Source organism: Phascolarctos cinereus, unplaced genomic scaffold, assembly GCF_003287225.1.
Source record: "Phascolarctos cinereus isolate Bilbo 61053 unplaced genomic scaffold, phaCin_HiC Scaffold_9;HRSCAF=440, whole genome shotgun sequence".
NCBI classification, from domain to species: Eukaryota; Metazoa; Chordata; class Mammalia; order Diprotodontia; family Phascolarctidae; genus Phascolarctos; species Phascolarctos cinereus.
In genome coordinates, this window is record NW_027556402.1 from 213,049,294 (window position 1) to 213,070,505 (window position 21,212).

Here is a 21,212-nt window from a genome sequence, read left to right on the forward strand (position 1 = left end):
ATATTTCTATAACTAATCAGTTTGCTTTTGTGTAGTAGAATGCAAACTTGATAATTTTGTCCTAAAATCACACAGTAAAGTAGCACTGAATTCTTGAAATATCCAATATATGCCTGCCACCCTCATAAATTTATAAGTTGAAGAAAGGATGAGGTTAAATAATTCATCGGGCAGATAACTAATGATTCATTAAGATAAGTGCATTCTTTTTAATAGCATTTACATATTATAGAGAGTTTAAAGAATAGTAGCCATTAAAGTCTAAAATGGTCACTTTTAACTTTTAAATTACAGGGCATTATCCAAGATGTTATTTTTCCATTGATGTGCTATACAGATGCTGATGAGGAGCTCTGGCAAGAAGATCCTTATGAATATATACGCATGAAATTTGGTATGGACTTGATAATTTTAAAAATTGCATTCCAGGGGCAGCTAGGTGGCGCAGTGGATAGAGCACCGGTCCTGGATTCAGGAGGACCTGAGTTCAAATCCGGCCTCAGACACATAACACTTACTAGCTGTGTGACCCTGGGCAAGTCACTTAACCCATTGCCTAAAACCAAAAAAAAATTGCATTCCAGCTTTAGGTCAGTAGACTTAGAATGTCAGATTTCTACCTTTAGGTATGCTTTATTCCATGGGCTTGTCTCTCTTTTGAGCTTATATTAATTGCATATTTTATTTTGAACAACCATGATTACAGAATTAGTCATAAAGCATTACAAAATGAATATGCATGTTCCTAGTGCAAAATCAGCATTGTTTGAGGCCAGTTCTGCTATCCTCGTGTGCTCTTCTGGCACATGCTGTAAGCATAAGCAGTTGGCTCTTTTCCATAGAGCTGTACAGGAAGTTCAGTGTCTGCATTTTAAGCTAGACCAGGCATGTGAGGATTCAGAAGAAGAAATTCTAGAACTGGGCCTCCAGGTTAGTGATAGAGTCATATTAATGGCAGAAATAAATTTAAAAGATCCTAGGGTGTGATGGCAATATACCCTATGGCCAGGATTTTCTCAGCCAAGTGTTGAAGTCCTTAGCTGAGAGGTTGGGGTAGGAAGAGGTACAGGAAGGTTAGAGAGGGAAGAGAAAATTGGGAGTAGATTCTGTGGGGAGTGAAATATAGCAACAATTAAAAGGAAATAAAGGGCCTGCCTAGAAGAGGTTTGATTAATGTACCCGATCAGTGAGACTGCCTGTGGGTAGGAGGAAAGGTGGCAGTTGTTAGGATCACCAGGACAAGACAAAGGGGCAAGGAATTGGAGATTGGAGTATAGCATAGCATTGAAATGCCTTAACTGTTGGGTTGATTTGGCAAGTAAAGAACAGGGGAAATGGCCTGAGAAACTCCTGAAGGTCTCATTGAGGGTGAAGAATAGTTTTTGGAGGGAGGAGGAATAATCTGATTAGGGAAATAGAAAATTTTGGGGTAAAAAAAGGTGTGACCATGTCTCTGGAGCAGAGGTGGAGTAAAGGAGTAGTTCATAGGATTGATTGAAGGAGGTTGAGGAATTGGGACATTTTAGAGTTTGGGGGAGCATCTGCATAGTATCTCTACTCTTTATGTAGGTATAGAGAGAAATGGTAAACCAGCTTCTAAATTCGGTCGTGTTTTATAAAATACATTTTTCATAAATGGTGTTAAATGCTGGGAATTATTGTGATTTAAGATGTTCTTAGCCTTACAGTATACTTTGTCCCATAGATGTGTTTGAAGACTTCATTTCCCCCACTACTGCTGCCCAGACACTCTTGTTTACAGCCTGTAGTAAGAGAAAAGAGGTAAGTTAATTCTTTGGGACAAAATACCCATTCACAACCATTGAATGATTATTCTAAAATAGGTCCAAAGACAATTGCTTTGCAAATTTAGTACTTTTAATTTGTTATGACTTATATTATTGCTGTCCATTGTATAGGTTAACATCATGGATTCTTTAAAATTTTTTCTGGTAGAAAATAAAGTCTTCATTTTGAATACTCAGCATGTTGGCCTTTGTTTTTAATCTAGGTCTTGCAGAAAACAATGGGATTTTGCTATCAGATTCTTACAGAGCCAAATGCTGATCCTCGGAAAAAAGATGGTGCTCTGCATATGATCGGTTCTTTGGCTGAAATCCTGCTAAAGGTATAGAGAGCTGGGGGGTGGGGGCAGGGACATGGCAGCTCTCTTTTTTGTGTGTCTAGTCATGCTGAATGATGTCTTGGACATCCAGCTGATTTTGGTTAATTGATGCATCATGGACATGTGCATGTGCCACTGGCATTCAGGGAAAGTCAGACCTTTGTAACAGGTCCTGCTTTTAATTCAAACACAGAATAGCTGTGAGCTTACAAAGCAGATATAAATTCCGGAGTGAATATATGAATTACAAAAGAATTCATTAAATTATAAATTCTTGTGTGTTTAAAATGTGTTGGGTTTGTTTTTTTTTTTTGAACTGCAACCTGATTTTTGGGAGAACACATTTTCATAGTAGACCTCTATGTTTTGTTGGGCCCATTTTGCATTTTTTCTATTATGTTCTTGTAATATGTGGAATGAGAGGCAGCATGATAGGGATAAAAAGCAGGCCATGGAACAGGAGACCTGAGTTCAGGTCCTGTTCCTGACGCTGAGCTTCTCAGTGCTGTTACTGGCTTGGAGGCTGTCTTTTCAGATAACCTCCTTCTGTGTAAGGAGTTGCACATCTAGAGTTCTTTTCACAGATGAAGTTAGAAGTCTTGACTAGAAAAATTTCAAAGTTAAACACTTAAAAGAAAAGCATTCTTTGGTTTGCATTAATAAGCCCAGGTAATTGATTTTGTGTGGATACACACACAGGTACATATGTACAAATACATATGTAAAGTACGTTTGGGTTTCAGGCTGTGGTTGGAGGAGTGAGCTGTCATGGGGTAAATGTTAATTAACCCCAAGGAGTTAGATTTTAGTACCAAGCCTAGTGGATGACTAGGAAGAGCAGTAGAGGCCTTTTTGTGTCGTCATGATGTACAGTTTTAGTTTTAGCCTTAGATTGGCTATTTGAAAACAACTAATTAATTAAAGAGTAATTACTGCAGCAAGAAATAATCATCTTTATGTATCAACAGAAAAAGATCTACAAAGATCAGATGGAGTACATGCTGCAAAATCACGTGTTCCCTCTCTTTAGCAGTGAACTAGGTTACATGAGAGCAAGGGTAAGTGTATTTTAAACCTTGCTTTTCTTCACGTGCCCTTTTGGCACTTAATTACATGTGGACTGTTTGGGTTTTCTGTTTAACATCGATTTCCTAAATGGCTACGGCCTTGTGTGCATAGTTTCCATCTGTGTCTGGTAGCACTGTCCGTTTGCGTTTTGCGTTCAGATGCTGCTGCCCACACATAATCCTGCAGCCAGAGAGAAACTTGGGATCATAGTACTGGCCTAGTGACGTCTTTCTGGACAAACCTACCGCTGGTCAGCCTCCGAACTCCCAGACATATAAAACTTGGATGTTTAAGAACACTTGGTTATGATATGACTTCTTTTTTTCCCCCTTCCTGTGTATTGATAGAAAAGGCATCTTTCTGTATGGTTGAAATGAGGCATTTTTACTTGTTAACCACATCTTTTAAAGGCTTGCTGGGTGCTTCATTATTTCTGCGAAGTGAAGTTTAAGAGTGACCAGAACCTGCAGACAGCCTTGGAGCTGACCAGACGATGTCTGATTGATGACAGAGAGATGCCTGTGAAAGTGGAAGCTGCTATTGCCCTTCAAGTTCTGATCAGCAATCAGGAGAAAGGTGAGACCTTGTCGGCAAAATTACATTTCTACGTTAAATTATTTTTTATTGATACTTTAAATGTATATTTATTGCTTTGGTTTACATGCCCTTTATTTTGAATTATAACCCCCCCTCCCCAGAGGGTCATTCCTTTCTAGTACCAAAGGAAAAAAAAGAGAGAATTTTAAAATTGTGTGAAAGTAAATAGCACATTCACTAACATCTGACAGTCTCAGCAATGTTTTACTTTCACGGTCTCTCCAGTGAAGAGAAGGTACGTTTTCTTGGCTGCTTTTTAGGGAACAAGTTTGGTCATAAGTACACACCAGTATTTCAGGGGTTTTTGTAGTTGTCCTTATATTTATCTTGTTGAAACTGCACTTTGTTTATGTTTTCCTTATTTTGTTTCCCTTACTCCATTTCATTTCATTCAGTTCTTACAAATCTTTTTTTTTTTTAATTTTTTTTTTTATTTTTAGGCAGTTGGGGTTAAGTGACTTGCCCAGGGTCACACAGCTAGTAAGTGTTAAGTGTTTGGTCTGAGGCCGGATTCGAACTCAGGTACTCCTGACTTCAGGGCTGGTGTTCTATCCACTGCGCCACCTAGTTGCCCCTAGTTCTTATAAATCTTGCCATAATTTTCTAAGTATGTATATGTATAGGAAATTATACATAGAGATAGAATTGCTTCAATGGAAGTCTTGTGGTGCCTCCCTCCCAGACATTCTAAACCTGTGGCTCAGAAGCAGGCTTTCATATCACCAAAGCTGCCCCTTGAAGGTAGCATGCAGTGGTGGGAAAGCAAAAGCCAGAAGATGGAGAGTTTGATGGTGATGTCCCCACTTCTGAGCTGGGTGGCCCTTTCTCAATGTCCCGTCTTTAAAGCTGAGGTTGCAATACTTTTACATCATCACCTCCAGAAGCCTTTTGTGAAGGCCCATTAAGATAACACTCAAAGGGGCAGCTAGGTGGTACAGTGGATAGAGCACCAGCCCTGGAGTCAGGAGGACTTGAGTTCAAATCCGGCCTCAGACACATAACACTCACTAGCTGTGTGACCCTGGGCTAGTCACTTAACCCCAGTTGCCTTGGTATAAAACAAAAAAGATAACACTCAAAAAGTAGTATATAAGTAATGGGAACTTTTTTTTTAAATCTTGCAGCTAAGGAATATATTACACCATTCATTAGGCCTGTAATGCAGGCTCTTCTTCACATCATAAGAGAAACAGAAAATGATGATCTTACCAATGTGATTCAGAAAATGATTTGCGAGTACAGTGAAGAGGTTACTCCTATTGCTGTTGAAATGACCCAACACTTGGTAAGTGTCGCGTTCTTGCATGTTGTGTGCTTTAAATGTTTGGTCCAGCTTTGGTAGAAGATGGACTTAACTCTGATTCCCAAGGACCTGTGAATTTCTCTGATTTTATTGTATATGGTGGTTACGGTTTGGGCATTTACATGGAGATATAGACTGTTGCTTATAGGTATTATCTGCTATAGGGTTTCCCAGCAGGAAATCATACTTTTACAACCTAAGTAAGCTCCATACTTCAGAAAAGCCATAAATTAAAAACAAAAACAAAAAAATCAACATGCCAGGATCCTTCAGTCCTTTTAACAATCTCTTCTTCACGTTCCTAACCATGGACTTGTGTTTCGAAGAGCACTGAGGTCCTGATATTTGCAAAGATAGAAGGATTTGCTTGGGAGAATTTAGATATTTGCCACTGAATATCTTACTGCTTAGTGTTATTTTGAAACAGCAGTTCTTCAAATATTCTAGGCCTAGTAGCTGTTATTTGGTATTAGGAGAGGAAATCTTATGTTTTTTAGTTAGGAAGTAACTATGAATCTCTCCAAGTTGCAATATTTCAGTTAATGACAGTAATAACCTTTAGTGACTTTTCTTTGAAAATGAATTTAACCCTTCTCAGAGTTACCTATTGTTGCGTGAATTAAGGCTGATTTCAAAAAGGTGTCTTGTTTTAATAGCTTTCCATAATTGAAGATATTAAATCATTATGGGCAGCTATTTCAGAAAGGTAATGTTTTGTGTTGGTTAAGGTAATTGGACATATTCTGCTCTTCCAGGCCATGACATTTAACCAGGTAATCCAGACTGGGCCAGATGAAGAAGGAAGTGATGATAAAGCAGTAACAGCTATGGGAATCTTAAATACAATCGATACACTTCTTAGTGTGGTGGAAGATCATAAAGAGGTAAGAAAATTGTTGTCCATGAGCACTTCTCCAAAGGCCACCATGTTCATTTTCACGGTTTGAGAGAAAAAAATGTGGGCAATTCTTTTGACTCTTCTGGTCTTTTACTTTTCCCCATTTATTTGTCCTTTTCTGGGATTTAGTTTATTTGGGTCAGTCTCCTTGAATTTATCAAGCACAGTTTCTTCCTATATATGTTCCTATACGCACAAGTCTCTACCGGCATTTTGGGAAGGAGGAGCTAGTGCAACAGAATTGAGAAGAAAAACAAGCCAAGTAACATTCAGTAGGTCTCTGGATCCCCAGAATGTTAAACATGAATCAGCAGCTTATGGCCATGGGGTTTGTCATTTTGTCTTGCTGGCAGATGCAGTTAGGAATCCTTCATGTTATCATACCTAATGATATGAGCAGAGGTCTTGGGGCATTTCTGAAACTTCAACATTTGCATACATTTTCTTATTTTCTGCTAAGATTTAAATTTTAAACTGTGAAGTGGTAAAACGGAGTAGATATTTTCTCGTATTTTAAATATATTTCCTAATTCTGTGCTTATATGCTTTTAAAACTTTTGGTGGTGTTCATGTTACATTATACTTATGTATGTCATACATTCAGTCCCTTGTCACAAAAGGTCATTGCTTATTGGGTGCAATCTGCGGATAAAGAGTGAATATTTGTTTTGAAATTGTGATATTCTAGATATTTTGGAGGCAGAAACTTAAGTAGTGGGTTCTGATGTAATTTCATTTATCTGTTCTCTTTCAGATAACACAGCAGCTGGAGGGCATCTGTTTGCAAGTTATTGGTACTGTTTTACAACAGCATGTTTTAGGTACATATAGCTATATATATATACACACATATATATATGCATTTGTATGGAGTAAGAACTCTGATATCAGATAATTCCAATTTTACTTGAACAAAGACTAACTCCTTCACAATTCACTATTTCAGAGTTCTATGAGGAAATCTTTTCCTTAGCTCACAGTTTGACCTGTCAGCAAGTCTCTCCACAGATGTGGCAGCTTTTGCCTCTTGTATTTGAAGTCTTTCAGCAGGATGGATTTGATTATTTTACAGGTAAGAAGTCAGCTTTGAAATACTCTGGCTTTCTTGCTTCTTTGTAGTATCAATTGTTTTGATCCCCAGCTCAGGTTTTCTTAGATGGGGAAAATTGAGGGGGAAAAATTTATTTTTTTCACTCAGAATCAGCACCCTGGGAAAATAAAATTTTTGTCCATGCATGCCTTAATTCCAGTAAATTTAGCCTACTAGAGAATAGTTAATGACAAGCAGAGTAACTTAGTAAGAAGGACCATTTCAGTAACCCTGGGTTCAAGTAGTACATATTGCACAGGGTTGTTTTCATGAAGTGTTCCATTAGCATGAGGAGTTTTTATTAAAAACGAATTTCTCTAAGCTAGGCTGCTCTTGTTCCAACAGGGCTGAAGATTAAACCTTTGTTACAGTGAAACAAATCACATGTATAACTGATGATCTTTATTTAACACAGATATGATGCCTCTTCTCCATAATTATGTCACCGTGGACACAGATACTCTTTTATCGGACACCAAATATCTTGAAATGATATACAGCATGTGCAAAAAGGTAGGTGTTCCTAACTTAGTGATGGTTGGTACCAGTTCACACAGAATCAGCAAAACAGTGCTCCTGCTCTGGTCCTCCTTCAGGATGAGCTGGTGTTCTGCATCATTCACTGAGGATTCTATGGGACATGGGTGGGTAGAGGTCCCAGCCCTTTAAGCTATTTTCTTTGAACTGTTGGAGTTAATACTCACATGGGACAAGTACTAGGAGCATGTGTGGCATGATGAAGTGTTGGAAGAAAGCTGCTTGTTTACTGTTGGGTGCTCTGCCATGTTGAACCTCAGATTCTTCAGTCATAAACGGAGAACGATAGTATCTGCAGTGCCTACCGCAGGATTGTTTAGGAAAATGACTTTAAATTCTTTTGTTTTTAACTGATACAGATACTTTTAGTATTCTGAGTAGTATCTGATAACTAAATAGTACCATCTTTTTCTGTGAATCTATTGCTAGTCTCCTCGGTTGCCCCAAGCCTTCACTCAGGGAAAGGGCAGCCACTAGTGCTGGGGGGAGTCCACCCTACTCTGACCTCATTTTAAGAAGCTTCATTCTAGTTTTATCTTGTACTTTGATAGGTCTTGACAGGCGTAGCAGGAGAAGATGCAGAATGTCATGCAGCCAAGTTGTTGGAAGTGATCATTCTACAATGCAAAGGGCGTGGCATCGATCAGGTCAGTAATTATACCAACTGCAAGTGATTTTTTGAGCATTTCAAGGAGGAAATACCAGGGATATATTTAAATCTTTTAAAAATTTCCATGTAATCATTCTCCCATCCTTTTGGAAAGTTTGAATATTATGTCAAGGCCAAAAATTTTTTTTCCCCGCCAAAATTGTTCCTTGCTTTGTAGCACAATACTTCTGTCATTAACAGTGACTTTAGGAACTCTTAGAATGTTGGAGGTTCCCTCTTAAAGGCCTTCCAAGATATGTCCATATCAGGCATTGCCTTGAATATTGATATTCTTGTTATATTAATTGGGAACTGGTAAGGCAGGTAATTATTTTCCAAGTTTAAGTATCTAGTAAAAGTTGCAGGCAGTTAGCAGGGCTTTGCATTATGGTAGTAAAATTTGGTCAGGACTTTATTATGTGAAATTGGTTTGGATGTGGTCCTTGCTGGCATTATGAAATACATTGCTTTTTAATGCTTTACACAGTGTATTCCCTTGTTTGTGGAAGCTGCATTGGAGAGATTGACCAGAGAGGTCAAAACCAGTGAACTCAGAACAATGTGTCTTCAGGTTGCCATTGCAGCTCTTTATTATAATCCTCACCTGCTCCTCAACACCCTGGAAAACCTTCGGTTCCCCAACAATGTTGAACCTGTCACAAATCACTTTATTACACAGTGGCTTAATGATGTTGATTGCTTCTTGGGGTAAGTGACTTAATAAGGAGAATTGCGTCTAAACTAAACTTTGTGAAGAGTTTCTTTCCACTAAACTTCTGTTTTTGTTTTTAGGCTTCACGATAGAAAGATGTGTGTTCTAGGCTTGTGTGCTCTTATTGACTTGGAACAAATACCGCAAGTTTTAAATCAGGTTTCGGGACAAATTCTTCCAGCCTTTATCCTTTTATTTAATGGGTTAAAAAGAGCGTATGCTTGTCATGCAGAGCATGAAAATGATAGTGATGAAGATGATGAAGCTGATGATGATGAAGAAACAGGTAAGGGGACTGAAATTGTGGAGGCCCAACTCACACCGTGTTTACCTTATAGCAGGGAAAGGGTTTGAAATCAGAAGACCCAGGCACCATTTGGGGCTGTCACATTTTTGTGTGATCTAGTCTGTTATATAATGGAAAGGGTACTGACTGTCACAGTTCTGGAACCTAACTCACTTTTGACCTTTGGATTCATATCCTGACCTTACCCTAACTTGTGAATTGAAATGTTCTCCAAGATCAATTCCATCTTTAGTGGTTTGTGGTTAATCACTCTGAGAAGAAATTAGGCTTGGATGAAGAGTCAAGAATATATTTTTAGTGAATGGTTGTGTAGCTGTAGGTTTCAGAGAAAATATGGCCTGTATTTGAATCAATATGGCATTTTTTTTAAGAGGAAGGTCAGAATATATTTTTGAGACGAAAGTTAGGCACTTGGGGATTTAAATAAGCAAATGCAGTTACAAGTAATCTGATCAACTTTAAAAAAATGAAATGTACAGTAAACTCTCTCTTATCTGGCATAGTTTGGGAGACTGGAATTTGGTTTTCTTCTCATTCATCAGATAAGCTGATTAGCTGAGAGTTCTTCACATGCAGGTAAAGAATCTCCTCGGGCATTAAGGAGGCACTGGAAAGCTACCGCTTGCCCTAGGATCATCATGGTCATGAACTTCCCTAGTACTTGTCCTGAGCAAGGCCAGAAGCACTAGTTGATATTTCTGATTCATTGAGTGCCAGATAACGGAGTGTTTACTAAATGCATTTCTCTTCAGGTTGGATTAGTTGTAACAACCTCCCTCAGCAACCCTCCTCCCTACTAATATTCCAGCATACCTGCTGTGCAAAGGTAAATCAAGTGAACCATGGGTACTGCTTTTTACCTCTTAGATGCACACATGTCCTGGTGGTAGCATCCTGGTTGGTGAAAAAAGACTTTTTGGAGTTTCGGAAAAAGACTCTGTTAATGCCTCCATAGGGGAAGGACAGTAGGGGTTCTGCTTCAATTTTAATAAAATGAAGGGGTTTATCTAGAACCGAGGTTTCTTATTTTTATAAACTGTTGGCTCATCTTTGTCAGACGTAAATAAACTCAGTCTTTTTTTTTTTTTTTTTGCTCTGCATCTGCTACAACCTTAGGGATGAGATATACTAGCTTTTGTTCTCCCCATCCCTTGTGTCATTGTAGGAATTTCTGAAGTACAACATTGAGTTAGGTGGTAATTTGGGGGAGGAAGAAGGAGTAGGTTATGGACAAGAAGTTATTTTTTTGAAATTCAAATGTTTATAGAAGGAAGGACTTTTTTCTGTGGTAGTTGGGAAATTTTTGGCCTGGGAATAAAAATTTCCTGCAGGCTAATTTTACTACTTTGTATATCTGTGCTTGGGAAAACACTGCTTCCTGAGCTCTTGTTTTTAATATCTGTCTGCCTTGGGTTTGTCACTTAATTTTTGACCCCTAATTTCCTCATTCATAAGGATGACTTTATACTAGATCCTATATAACACTCCAACATGCTATGATTATAATCTTAATGTCAGTTTCTGGCATAGTTATTTTTAGTTTCTAGTAATACTAGGTAATACACAATATCATAGTGAAAAGAGTTGAATTTGAAATTAATGGTGTTTAACTATATGGTTTGTTTATGGGACCTTCCTTTACAACTTGTTTTTTGTTTGGGTTTTTTTTTTCTTTTTTCTTTTTTCCTTTACTATAAGGAATGGAATTTAATGAAGAATCAACAAGGGGTGTATGAGATGATCATTCAGTTCTCTTCTATTGATAAATCACCTGTAGAAACTATTAAGCAGTTGGTTTCTTTTTTAACCACACTAGGATTTGAATTTTCTTTTGAGGTTGTCATTAATAACCTGCTTCTAAAGTCTGCTAAGTCTGCTTCTAAAATGGGCTTTCAGAATGATTAATGGTGCCATGAATACTCTTCCTGTAAATTCTTGACTTGTGGAACTAACAGTATACTTATTACTGTGAATGTGTTGTCGTTTTGTAATTTAAAATGATCTTCCCAAGTTTAAAAACATTCTTGTTTTTTGACAGAAGAGCTTGGAAGTGATGAAGATGATATTGATGAGGATGGGCAAGAGTATTTAGAGGATCCTGGCTAAGCAGGCAGGAGAAGATGGAGATGATGAAGAATGGGAAGAAGATGATGCAGAAGAAACTGCCCTGGAAGGCTATTCCACAATCATTGATGATGAAGAGAACCCTGTTGACGAGTATCAGATATTTAAAGCTATATTTCAGAGTAAGTAACTGCAATATGACGCAAATTGTAACTTAATAGATTTGTGCACCCAATGAGCATGCTTAATACACTAGTTACTCCATCCTAAAAATCCCATAGGTGACCTAGAATTTCTTGATCTCACTGGAAATTTGTGAATTAGTTTCAAATTTTGATTAAAATTTTTGGACTGTCTAGAGCACAAGAGGTATTTAATACTTGGATAAATTTGGGCTTAATATAAAGACCTTTACTAGCTGTATAAAAAATGCAGTGGGCTGACTCAGTAAGGTGTAGCATATATCATCACTGTGGGTGTTCAAGCAGATGGAGAATTGTTCCTGTTGAGCCAAAGCAGCTGAATCATAACTGTTTCACTGAAATATAAATCACCTTGTTCTGTACAGGATACCAATTGTGCTGAAGGCCTAGAAAATACATGCCCAAAATCGCTATGTCCTGTGACTTAAGGGAACAGGGGGCCAGCATGGCTTTTCCTTTTATTTTACTCTCTGAAATGGTCATTTATGTATTAATTATAGGTGACCACTCCATATAACTATGAATGCTGAAGGTTTCTGTTTTAATTATAATTCATAATGTAATTGAACTTTGAGAAGTTTTATTGAAATGTTTTGTTTGTTTTGGAGGAGGAATGAGAAAAGTTATATAGGAGGAGCAAAATGGAGCTCTTCCATCTTGCTGTCTTGAAAAGCTCAGAACTTCATATTTTGAAGGCTTCCCCAAGAGGAGGGCAGTTGTGAGGATTTATTAATCTGCTGCATGTAAAGCACTTGGTAAAACTGTAAAGTGGTCTAAAAGAATCGTTTCTTTTTAACTACGGTATTTCCTGGGGAACAAAAAGAATGCTTCAAACACTATGTAGGACTCCAGCCTCAATGCTTCTAGAAACCTCATGTAGTATGATTGTGGTGATAATTTTTTGGTTTCTTTATCTTTTTTTTTTTTAAGCTATTCAGAGTCGTAATCCTGTGTGGTACCAAGCTCTGACTCATGGTCTTAATGAAGAACAAAGGAAACAGTTACAAGACATAGCAACTCTGGCGGACCAGAGACGAGCAGCCCATGGTACTCCCATATGCTTTATTCCTTTTTAAGTGCCTGAAATAATTTTGCGTGTTTTTGAAGTTAAAAACCTTCTGTTCCAAATGTATACTTATGTTGTTTCTTACAGACCACATGGTCAATATAATTTATCACTGTTAATAGGTTTGTAATATTAAAGTAAATGTCCTTATCATTTCATTAGACAGTTGAATTTACTGAGTTGTACAGTCACCAAATTGCTTTCTGTTCTTAGTTCTAAAGGGTGCCAAGTCCTATCATGTGGAAGCGAACTATTAATTTTCAGTCATAGGAGGATTGGTAGAACCTTGGGAAAATATATTCAACTCACAATATTAACATGTAACCTGATCCTATAATGATGATAATAGTAGTAATAACATAAATATACACGCAGCCCTTCAAATTTTACAAAGTATTTTTTTCACAGAAACCCTATATGGTAGATAATGCTGTCAGTTTGTGCTATTCAGAATCTTTATCAGTACCCTTCTTCCCTCTCTCTCTCTCAAGATTGCCTCTGTCTCCTGTTTTAATGAAATAATAGAGCCTCTCTGGTGGGAGCCTTTTCTCTTACCCCCTTCACCTCAGCTCCTCTGCATCTTCACCTAGCCTCTCCTTCCTTTCTTCCTATCTATGAAGTAGGCATTGCATGCCCTTCTTGGCAAATTCAACTTCTTCACTTGGCCAAATTATTTCCTTTCATCTTCAGTCTCTACTGATTTTTCCCACTGGCTTCAAACAAACCTTTACTTAACTCAAAGAATTCCTATACTCACCCCACCACCAAACCTCTCTTTTCTCATCCCTTTCAAATATGGCATCTGAACTCACTGACCCTCACCTGTTTCCAAGGACTCCGGTGATCTCCTTATTGTTACATCAGGCCCTTTCTCTGCAGTTATCTTTGGTCTTGTTCCATTGGCTTCCATGGACTCTCACCACCTTGTTCCTCTTACCTGTTTGACCCTTCCTTTGAAGTCACATTTGCTTGCTTCACCTCCTGCCCTCTCATTCTGGATGTCCTCCAAGGATCTATCCTGGATATTTTCTTTTTTATCTATACTTTTTTCCTTTAAATATTTCTTGTGCTTCCATAGATTGAAAAAGTGTTGTCTATGGTGATGAATTCCATGTTTGTATTTATTTCCCTATTCTCTTTCTCCTGTATTCTAGTCATTGTCTCTTCTCTATCTCCTGTTCAGTGGCCCATAAGAAAATCAAACTAATTATCCCCAAAACATAAGTAATTTTCTTATTCTTTAACCTCTGCGCCTCTCATTCACCAAGTTTTTAACCTTGGAGTCACCTTGAATCTAATCTCCCCATTCACCCCCAATATCTAGAATTGTACTGTTTCTCCCTCCACATCTCTTCCATCTTTAGCCTTTCTGCTTATACTGCCACCATCCTAGATTTAACAGCTTTGACTCAATCTGTTGTAATAACCTTCTCATTGTTCTTTCTGCCTTTTTTCTCTAATGTATCTTATAAAATTTTTTTGATGCTTTTTTTGTTCAGCTACCTGAGATAATTACTCTCTTACATTTTCCTTCTCCTACATTTATTTATCAACATCTCTCCTTTCTTGAGGCTAGGAACTACCTATTCCATTTTTGCCTTCTGTCTCAAGTGCAAGGCAGCTGGGTGTTGCCATAATGCACAGAGCACTGAGCCTGGAGTCAGGAAGCCTCATCTTAGCCTCAGACGCTTTATTAGCTTTGTGACCCTGAGCAAGTCACTTCAACCTGTTGGTCTCAGTTTCCTCGTCTGCAAAATGAGCTGGAGAAGGAAATGGCAAATCACTCTAGTATCTCTGCTGAGAAAAACCCCAAATAAGGTCACAAAGAGTTGGACGTGACTGGAAAATGTCTGAACAACAACATCCCTAGAGCTTGTGCATGGCACACTGAATGAGTTGAACTTTTTGCATAATTGAGTTGAACTAGTTGATTGTGTATTTCCTGTTTGGTTTAGGGTGGTTAATGCACTGGATGAATGCCAGTCATGATTGGGCTCAGGATCTGAAAGGCAATTTCCAGTTGTTATGCCTGTAGCATTTTAATAATAGTCATTTAATTGTAGGCAAGTTGTCTCACCCCTCAAAGCCATCATACATTTGAAAAGGGAGTTTCCACACAACAATGATGTCACTGGATAGGGCCAGAAATCACTTATTGGGTGGTAGAGACACCTAATTCTCTCTGCAAGAGAATCAAAAAGGGGGAGATGTTTTGGCCCATCCCATGATCAAAGGTATAGAAGTTGAGTACTTACTGACAGTGGACTAGGGCAGTTAATTAAGAATCCTGAGGCCATGAGAGGTCATACAATGATAAATGTCCCCCATTTTTATCAGAAATTACATAATTTTTTTCTAATGATGAAAAAACCTTTTTTTCCGTCCTTCATACCACTTACTTGCTGTACTTGATATTTGCTATTGTAGGCTTTTATTGGGGTTATATGCTGTATTTTCCTTTTTCATAACAAGGAAGAAAGTTTTAAGATCTTATAAAAAAGTAAAAACCAGAACATCCAAAATAGGTTTTGAAGAGCATTACCAACAAGATAAAGTGTATAGAATTTAGAACATATGTTTAGAGTCTTCATATTTACAGATGAGGAAACTGAGTCCCAGAGGGCATGTCATGTTCAAGATTATGCAGGCTGTAAGTGAGCATTGTCAGCCAGCTGGCCTGGAGCCAGACAAAGCAGGCTAGAGACAGCAGAGTCAAGGCTCAAAGGGAAGTTGGATTTCAAGGTGAAAGAAACAGCCTGCGAGGAGGGAGGCAGAGCAGACACAGGAGCCGGAGCCCTGCTCCGGTTGGGGGGCCTGCGGCAGTGTGGGGACACCTCACTGGTTACTCACCTTTGGCTCCGAGTTGAGCGGTAGCCCTGACGATGAGGGCGAATGGCAGCAGTTGAGACCAGCTTGATTCGTAGCAGGACTTCTTGACTAGAAACAATTGTGGGATTTTGCTGTGGCTGACTTCATCCAGAGGGTTAGCACAAGGGAGTGTTCTCGGGACACAGCTTGCTTGCTACGCCTTATCGGTGTCTCCTCATATTTTTACAACATCAATATGTGCCTAACTTTTGTTATTATTTTGTTATTAAGCCGAAGTAGCTTAAAATAAATTGTCTTTTTTGTAATAGCAGAAGCATGTTAAGAGCTAAGAGATTACGGCCAAGGGATTCCTTACCTGAGAAATCTGTTGTCAAACTGAACGTGCATATACACACACAATGTACATGTATGGTTGTATGTATGCATGTATATATTTGACAGCTAAAAGATGATTTTACTATATTACCTCCTTATGTGGTAATGAATGCTTTCTTTTAAAAAGTTTAGCCAAAATAAATGTTTTGTCTTCCAGAATCCAAAATGATTGAGAAACATGGAGGATACAAATTCAACGCTCCAGTTGTGCCAAGTTCATTCAATTTTGGAGGTCCAGCCCCTGGGATGAATTGAATTATCCCTTTTTTTCCTGCTACCGTGTGATTGTAGTAAAGAGCTTGTGTTCCTCCCAGTAGTGGTTCCAGAACTGGTTTGTGTTCTCTACAGCTCACTCTAAACTAATTGATCAATAGATTGGACAGAAAACCCAGGAAGTGGGACCTGATCATGCAACCTGGCACTGGAAAGTAAACCAGAGGGGTATTGGTTGGGGTGGGGGGAGGGCTGGGTGGTTTTTGTTTTGTTTGGGGGTGGGAGGGTTGTTTCCTTTTTTTTTTTTTTTTTGGAAGAAAAGAAGAACCTGACTTTGGAGCTTCAAATGACACACTGTGGAGATCTGCAAACAAACGAGGGGATGTCATAAGGCAGCTTTTCTTTTTCTGAGGAAAAAAATAGGCATGGGCTGCAGGACTATTTAAAATGTCTCATTTACAGTACAAGCTCAAAGGTAGATGTAATTTTTACACTTATGAATATTTTGCCCAGTTTCCTTCCCTTTCCCATCCCCTCCCCCATTGGGTCTTTATTCTTTTAATGTAAATAAGGTAATCTGATAGCCTTACTTAATCTTCATCATTTCCATTTATCAAAGATTGTTCCTATATAGATTATTGGACACTTATTGTAGCACTACATAACTGATACAAATCTGTAAATGAATTAGCACTTTCATATTGAAACAAGCCTGCTAGCCTATGTGTAAAATAGCAAAATGTTTGCTGTTTATAAAAAGAAGGGATGTAATGGGGTGGGGGGCTGGGGTAATTTCAAGTTATTAATTTAAAAATGAACTAGCAGTTTTGTACCTGGTGACTGTGGTGCACTCACCTCTGACAGTGACTTGAATTCGGTATGTAAAAAGGGGTTAGTGATACTTCATTGCTGCTAAAAAATGGCAACACCCTCTGTGTCCTTTGTTTTTTTCTTAAGGCTCTCAATGTACAAGTGGAAATTTGGATATAAGACCTTAATGTAAAAATGAGAAAGGTTATCTTCTCTGAAGCATGTAAATTGGACCTAAGTTCTGCTCTTAAAGAGTTGATTGAAGTGTGTGGATGAACATCTATATATGCAATCTATTAAAAGAACTTAATTCGGCTGATATGGCTTGATCTGATGCGGTTTTTTTCTAATTTTTAAAACTTCTGTTATATTGACTTAGTTTTCCCCCTGCACCTGGTAATAGTGCTAAGTGCTTGATTTCCTTTTGGTTTTGCATTTAAACTACCACGTGTGTCTCTGTGCCTATCACAGTATCTCTGTCTTTTAACTCAGTCAGTAGGCACAGCTCTCTCTGGGACCACTATTGATACCACTCCAAACAAGCCAGCAGCAAGATGGTGCATAGAGGTTGGTTTGCCATCCCTCAACCTATTGACACCTCTAAAAGAAATCCTTAGTTTCTTATCTTGCATTGATCTTAATATTTGTCTAGTTAGTCGTTGATTTGGGTTGTTTTTATATATTAAATATATACACACACACACACATATTAACATGTATCAAAGTGTTGTGTTATTGGATTCTAAGCTATTTTAATTTAAATGCTGTTGGGTCTCAAAACAGTCTAGAGAATTGATTACGTCTGTAAAAAATGAAACCTGCACATACTGATACTCAAAATGCAAAACTTCGGAAAATGGTCTGTCTTTGTGTATTTCTTGTATGTTAATAATTAAGTCTGCTTTTTGGAACATGTGGTTTTCTTGAAGGGCAAATAATTAAACGTTTATCCCCATGCTTAGGTTTGTCAGAAGGCATCCATAAATCCCATTACTTACATTGGGGCATTTGACCTTCTAGTTCTGTGCCCTGGGTAAAAGACTCAGCTAGCCATCTAAAAATCAGTGTGGTTGACACTGATTTATGAGTTTTCTCTTAATGTTTAGATCAAGTGTGTCACTATGCCACAGCCTTTATTTCTCATCAATTTGTATAGTTAACCATCCTCATGTGAATCTGGTAGCATCATCCAGGTGCTTGAATCTGTGATGGACCTATAATAGTTAAAATAAAACCTGAAACAGTTATATGTTTTTGGTGTTATATATAGGAGTGGAAATACTTGAATGGGGTTATAGAAAAGCCACCTATTGCCACCTTATTCCCATCCTTCCAAATCTCCTTCCCTTGATTCCAGATATTCTATTTTTGGCTTCCTGTTTTAGACATCATTATTAAATAAATTGATAATTTTAATTTTCACATTACTAATCTGTCATTGGAAAAGGCCGTCTCTAATAAAGGTTTATTATTTTCATGTCATAGTATTAAAGTTCTCTTTTGCTAAGGTACTTTAACTTGAAGAAACAAATGGGTGGTGTGTGAGAAATTGGGAAGCTAAGACTGAGACTTACTGTTAAATTCAACACTGAACTTAAAATACGATGTTATCCTATTCCCAGGGGTTGTTTAGGAAGTAAATAGGAAGAGACATCATTTGGCAATTTACTAAGACTGTATTTATTGTAAAAAGTGATGACCTGTAGTATTATACTGAGTGAGTAGACATACTTTACTTCAAGGAAAACTTCATCATTCTTAAGGATAACTTATTATCACTAGTTTATATACCTTGTATCCATATTGCCATGTTTTTAAAAAGTTTGATCCTTGTTTCTTAAAATCTTAAACTACAAATAGGTGGAATAACAGTTTTATTGTTATTTCCTTTTTGGTTTTTTTTTTGTTTTTTTAATGGATGTACTAAAAATGTAGAGGCTTGACATTTTTATCTTGGATGGTATTAAATGTTCAGGCAGAAATACTACTCTTACATCCTTGGGAACAAAAGTCATCCATTTTGTAGAAATGTATATTCCTAGTACTAAATAAAAGAAATAAATTTGTTTCTCTACAGGTTATATGTAAAATGTTGGCTGCTAATCTCCACAAGTTATCAAGATGGTGGCTTCTATGCTCACCTTATGAAGACCAGAATCCTAAAACAATGGTGGCCAACTGTAGGCCTAGACATGGCTCTTTGGAGCTTCATGTGCTGGCCACCCATTGGAGCAAGCATGAAGAAAAGTCATTGGCAATTGTATTTAATATTGAGGGTAAAAGAAATAATCGTGTTCTCAGGAAGATACGGAAAAATGAATTATGTAAACATTTCTTGGTCTGTTCATTTAATTAGTTATTAAAAGTTTGGAGAAAAAAAAATCCTATGACTCTTTGTTGATAAACCTGGTGAATTCTGGCTCCTACCCTTGCCATAGAGCTTCACTTGTTGGTAAAGGAGTCTTGAGTGCCAGGTAAGCTGTCCCTCTCTGACTCAGCAAAGACTGACATTCTCTAAGGCCAGTTCCCACCATCATCTTTGGAGGGTAATTTAAATAAAACCAAGGTATAGTTCTTATAATGTCTCCCTTGAACTTAAGTTTGTTGTGTTTGCCCATAATTACAAACTTCCATTCTGTTTCTTCCAACAAGACAGTTTTAAGTGTGATTTGAATTCTTATGAAAGTGTACTCAAACCCAGGATACAGCCTGAGGATGCCCAGTGCCTCATTCTATTGTGGTGGCATCCCTGATCTCTGACAATACAAATTCTGAGGGGTTCCAGCAAAAGGGAGGAACAACAGATCAGACTGTTCCAATTGTCTTATCCACAGTCCAGCCAAGATCAGAGCAGGAAATAAATGCAGACTTTTACTAGAGTAGAACAGACCCATCTTACTAATAAGTCATCATTGAATCAATGGCTCTTTCGGAGTCTAGCTCAACTGAAAAATCGAGGCCCAGAAAAAGCCATTCTTGAAATAATTAAAAACAATTTTGTTATCTTGAATGTTAGAAATTGAGAAAAAAAAAACCTTTAGAAGCAGTGTGGTGTAGTCAAGTGGAAAGAACACTAGCTTTGGAGTCTGGACCTGTCATAATGTCAGTGACTCCAACTTCCCTCTTCTGAAAATTGAAGGTGTTAGATTAGATGGCCTCTTGAAATCCATGAAATCGAAGATCCTTAGCAAAATGGAGTAATAAAAGATAGTGACTGAATAGAAGCCATCTTTTTCTGTGAAGTGCCATTTCTATCAAGAATGGTTTGTTATAAATGAAGTGACTAGTGGCACAGTGCAAAAAGTCAGAAATATGGTATTGTGCTTTGCAAACCTTGCTTAAAGCACTACATGACTCTCCCATTACCCCAACCCTCCCTCACAATAGAAGTACAAAAAATAAGATTGACTCATGATGTAACACGCTATGCACCTCCAGAAAGAGAACTGATGGATTTACTAGTGCAGATCGAAGCATATTTTCTACATTTTTCTTGCTTTTTTTTTCTTCTTCTTGGAATGTGGCTAATACAGAAATTTATTTTGCATTTTATACATACTTATATTTCTTGCCTTCTCAATGGGCTGGGATGGAGGAGATAACTTGGAACTGAAAATAAAGTTGAATTTTAAAAATTAATATATTGCCAACATCTAAACAACAATATGCCTCATGCCTCATTCCACACCTATGATATTTCTGACCCTCATCTTTATTCTGACTTGAAGGAGGTACCCATTCATCATCATCAGTCCCTTGAGGTCAGTAATCACTGCGTCAACCAGAGTTGTCTTTCAGTTTTCAAATTTTCTTTCCAAGTTACCACTGTGTAAGTTGTGTTTCTGCCTTGGTTCACACACATCTAATGAACACCTATTTGTTGCACTGTTACTGCATTCCTATGCCAGCTTATTTTTCCCAAACCACCTTTCCAATTGTTTGCCACCCCAAAAAGTGATCCTATGGCTGCTTCAGTACTTGTATAAACTTTCCCTCTGTATATGACCTAATTGGAGTAAAATACTTCCTAATTGTATGGCTGGGTTTAAGGGTATATGGTTTTTTTTAATTAATAAATTTATTTTTAGTTTTCAATCACTGTGATAAGATTTTTGAGTTCCAAATTTTCTCCCCATCTCTCCCCTCTCCTCACTGCAAGGTGGCATGTAAATTAATATAAGCTCAACATACAGATTCATGTTAAATCTATTTTCACATTTGTTATGTTGTAAAGAATTAGAGCCAATAGGAAGAACCATGAGAAAGAAGAAAAAAAAGCAAATATGCTTCAATCTGCATTCAGACTTCATAGTTCTTTTTCTGCACGTGGATGGCATTTTCCATCATGAGTCTTTTGGGGTTGTCT

General features: G+C 37.8%; 1 protein-coding gene and 1 non-coding gene across 2 annotated transcripts in view; both read left to right on the forward strand.

Annotated features, from left to right (window-relative positions):
- The window catches only part of IPO7 (importin 7), a 51,874-nt gene extending 33,781 nt beyond the window's left edge, over positions 1–18,093 (forward strand). The window contains 17 exon segments of the mRNA XM_021001915.2: positions 295–394; positions 1,706–1,782; positions 2,012–2,128; positions 3,094–3,183; positions 3,604–3,769; positions 4,915–5,075; positions 5,849–5,977; positions 6,746–6,812; positions 6,938–7,063; positions 7,497–7,594; positions 8,170–8,265; positions 8,755–8,975; positions 9,060–9,265; positions 11,325–11,389; positions 11,391–11,532; positions 12,484–12,600; positions 15,981–18,093. Of these exon segments, the coding sequence (XP_020857574.2) occupies positions 295–394; positions 1,706–1,782; positions 2,012–2,128; positions 3,094–3,183; positions 3,604–3,769; positions 4,915–5,075; positions 5,849–5,977; positions 6,746–6,812; positions 6,938–7,063; positions 7,497–7,594; positions 8,170–8,265; positions 8,755–8,975; positions 9,060–9,265; positions 11,325–11,389; positions 11,391–11,532; positions 12,484–12,600; positions 15,981–16,078 (2,076 nt within the window). The 3' untranslated portion in view covers positions 16,079–18,093.
- On the forward strand, positions 3,287–3,469 carry LOC144455517 (small nucleolar RNA SNORA23). The gene has a single exon (XR_013484238.1). It is a non-coding gene; the product is annotated as a small nucleolar RNA SNORA23 (small nucleolar RNA).
- Positions 18,094–21,212: the final 3,119 nt, after the last annotated feature.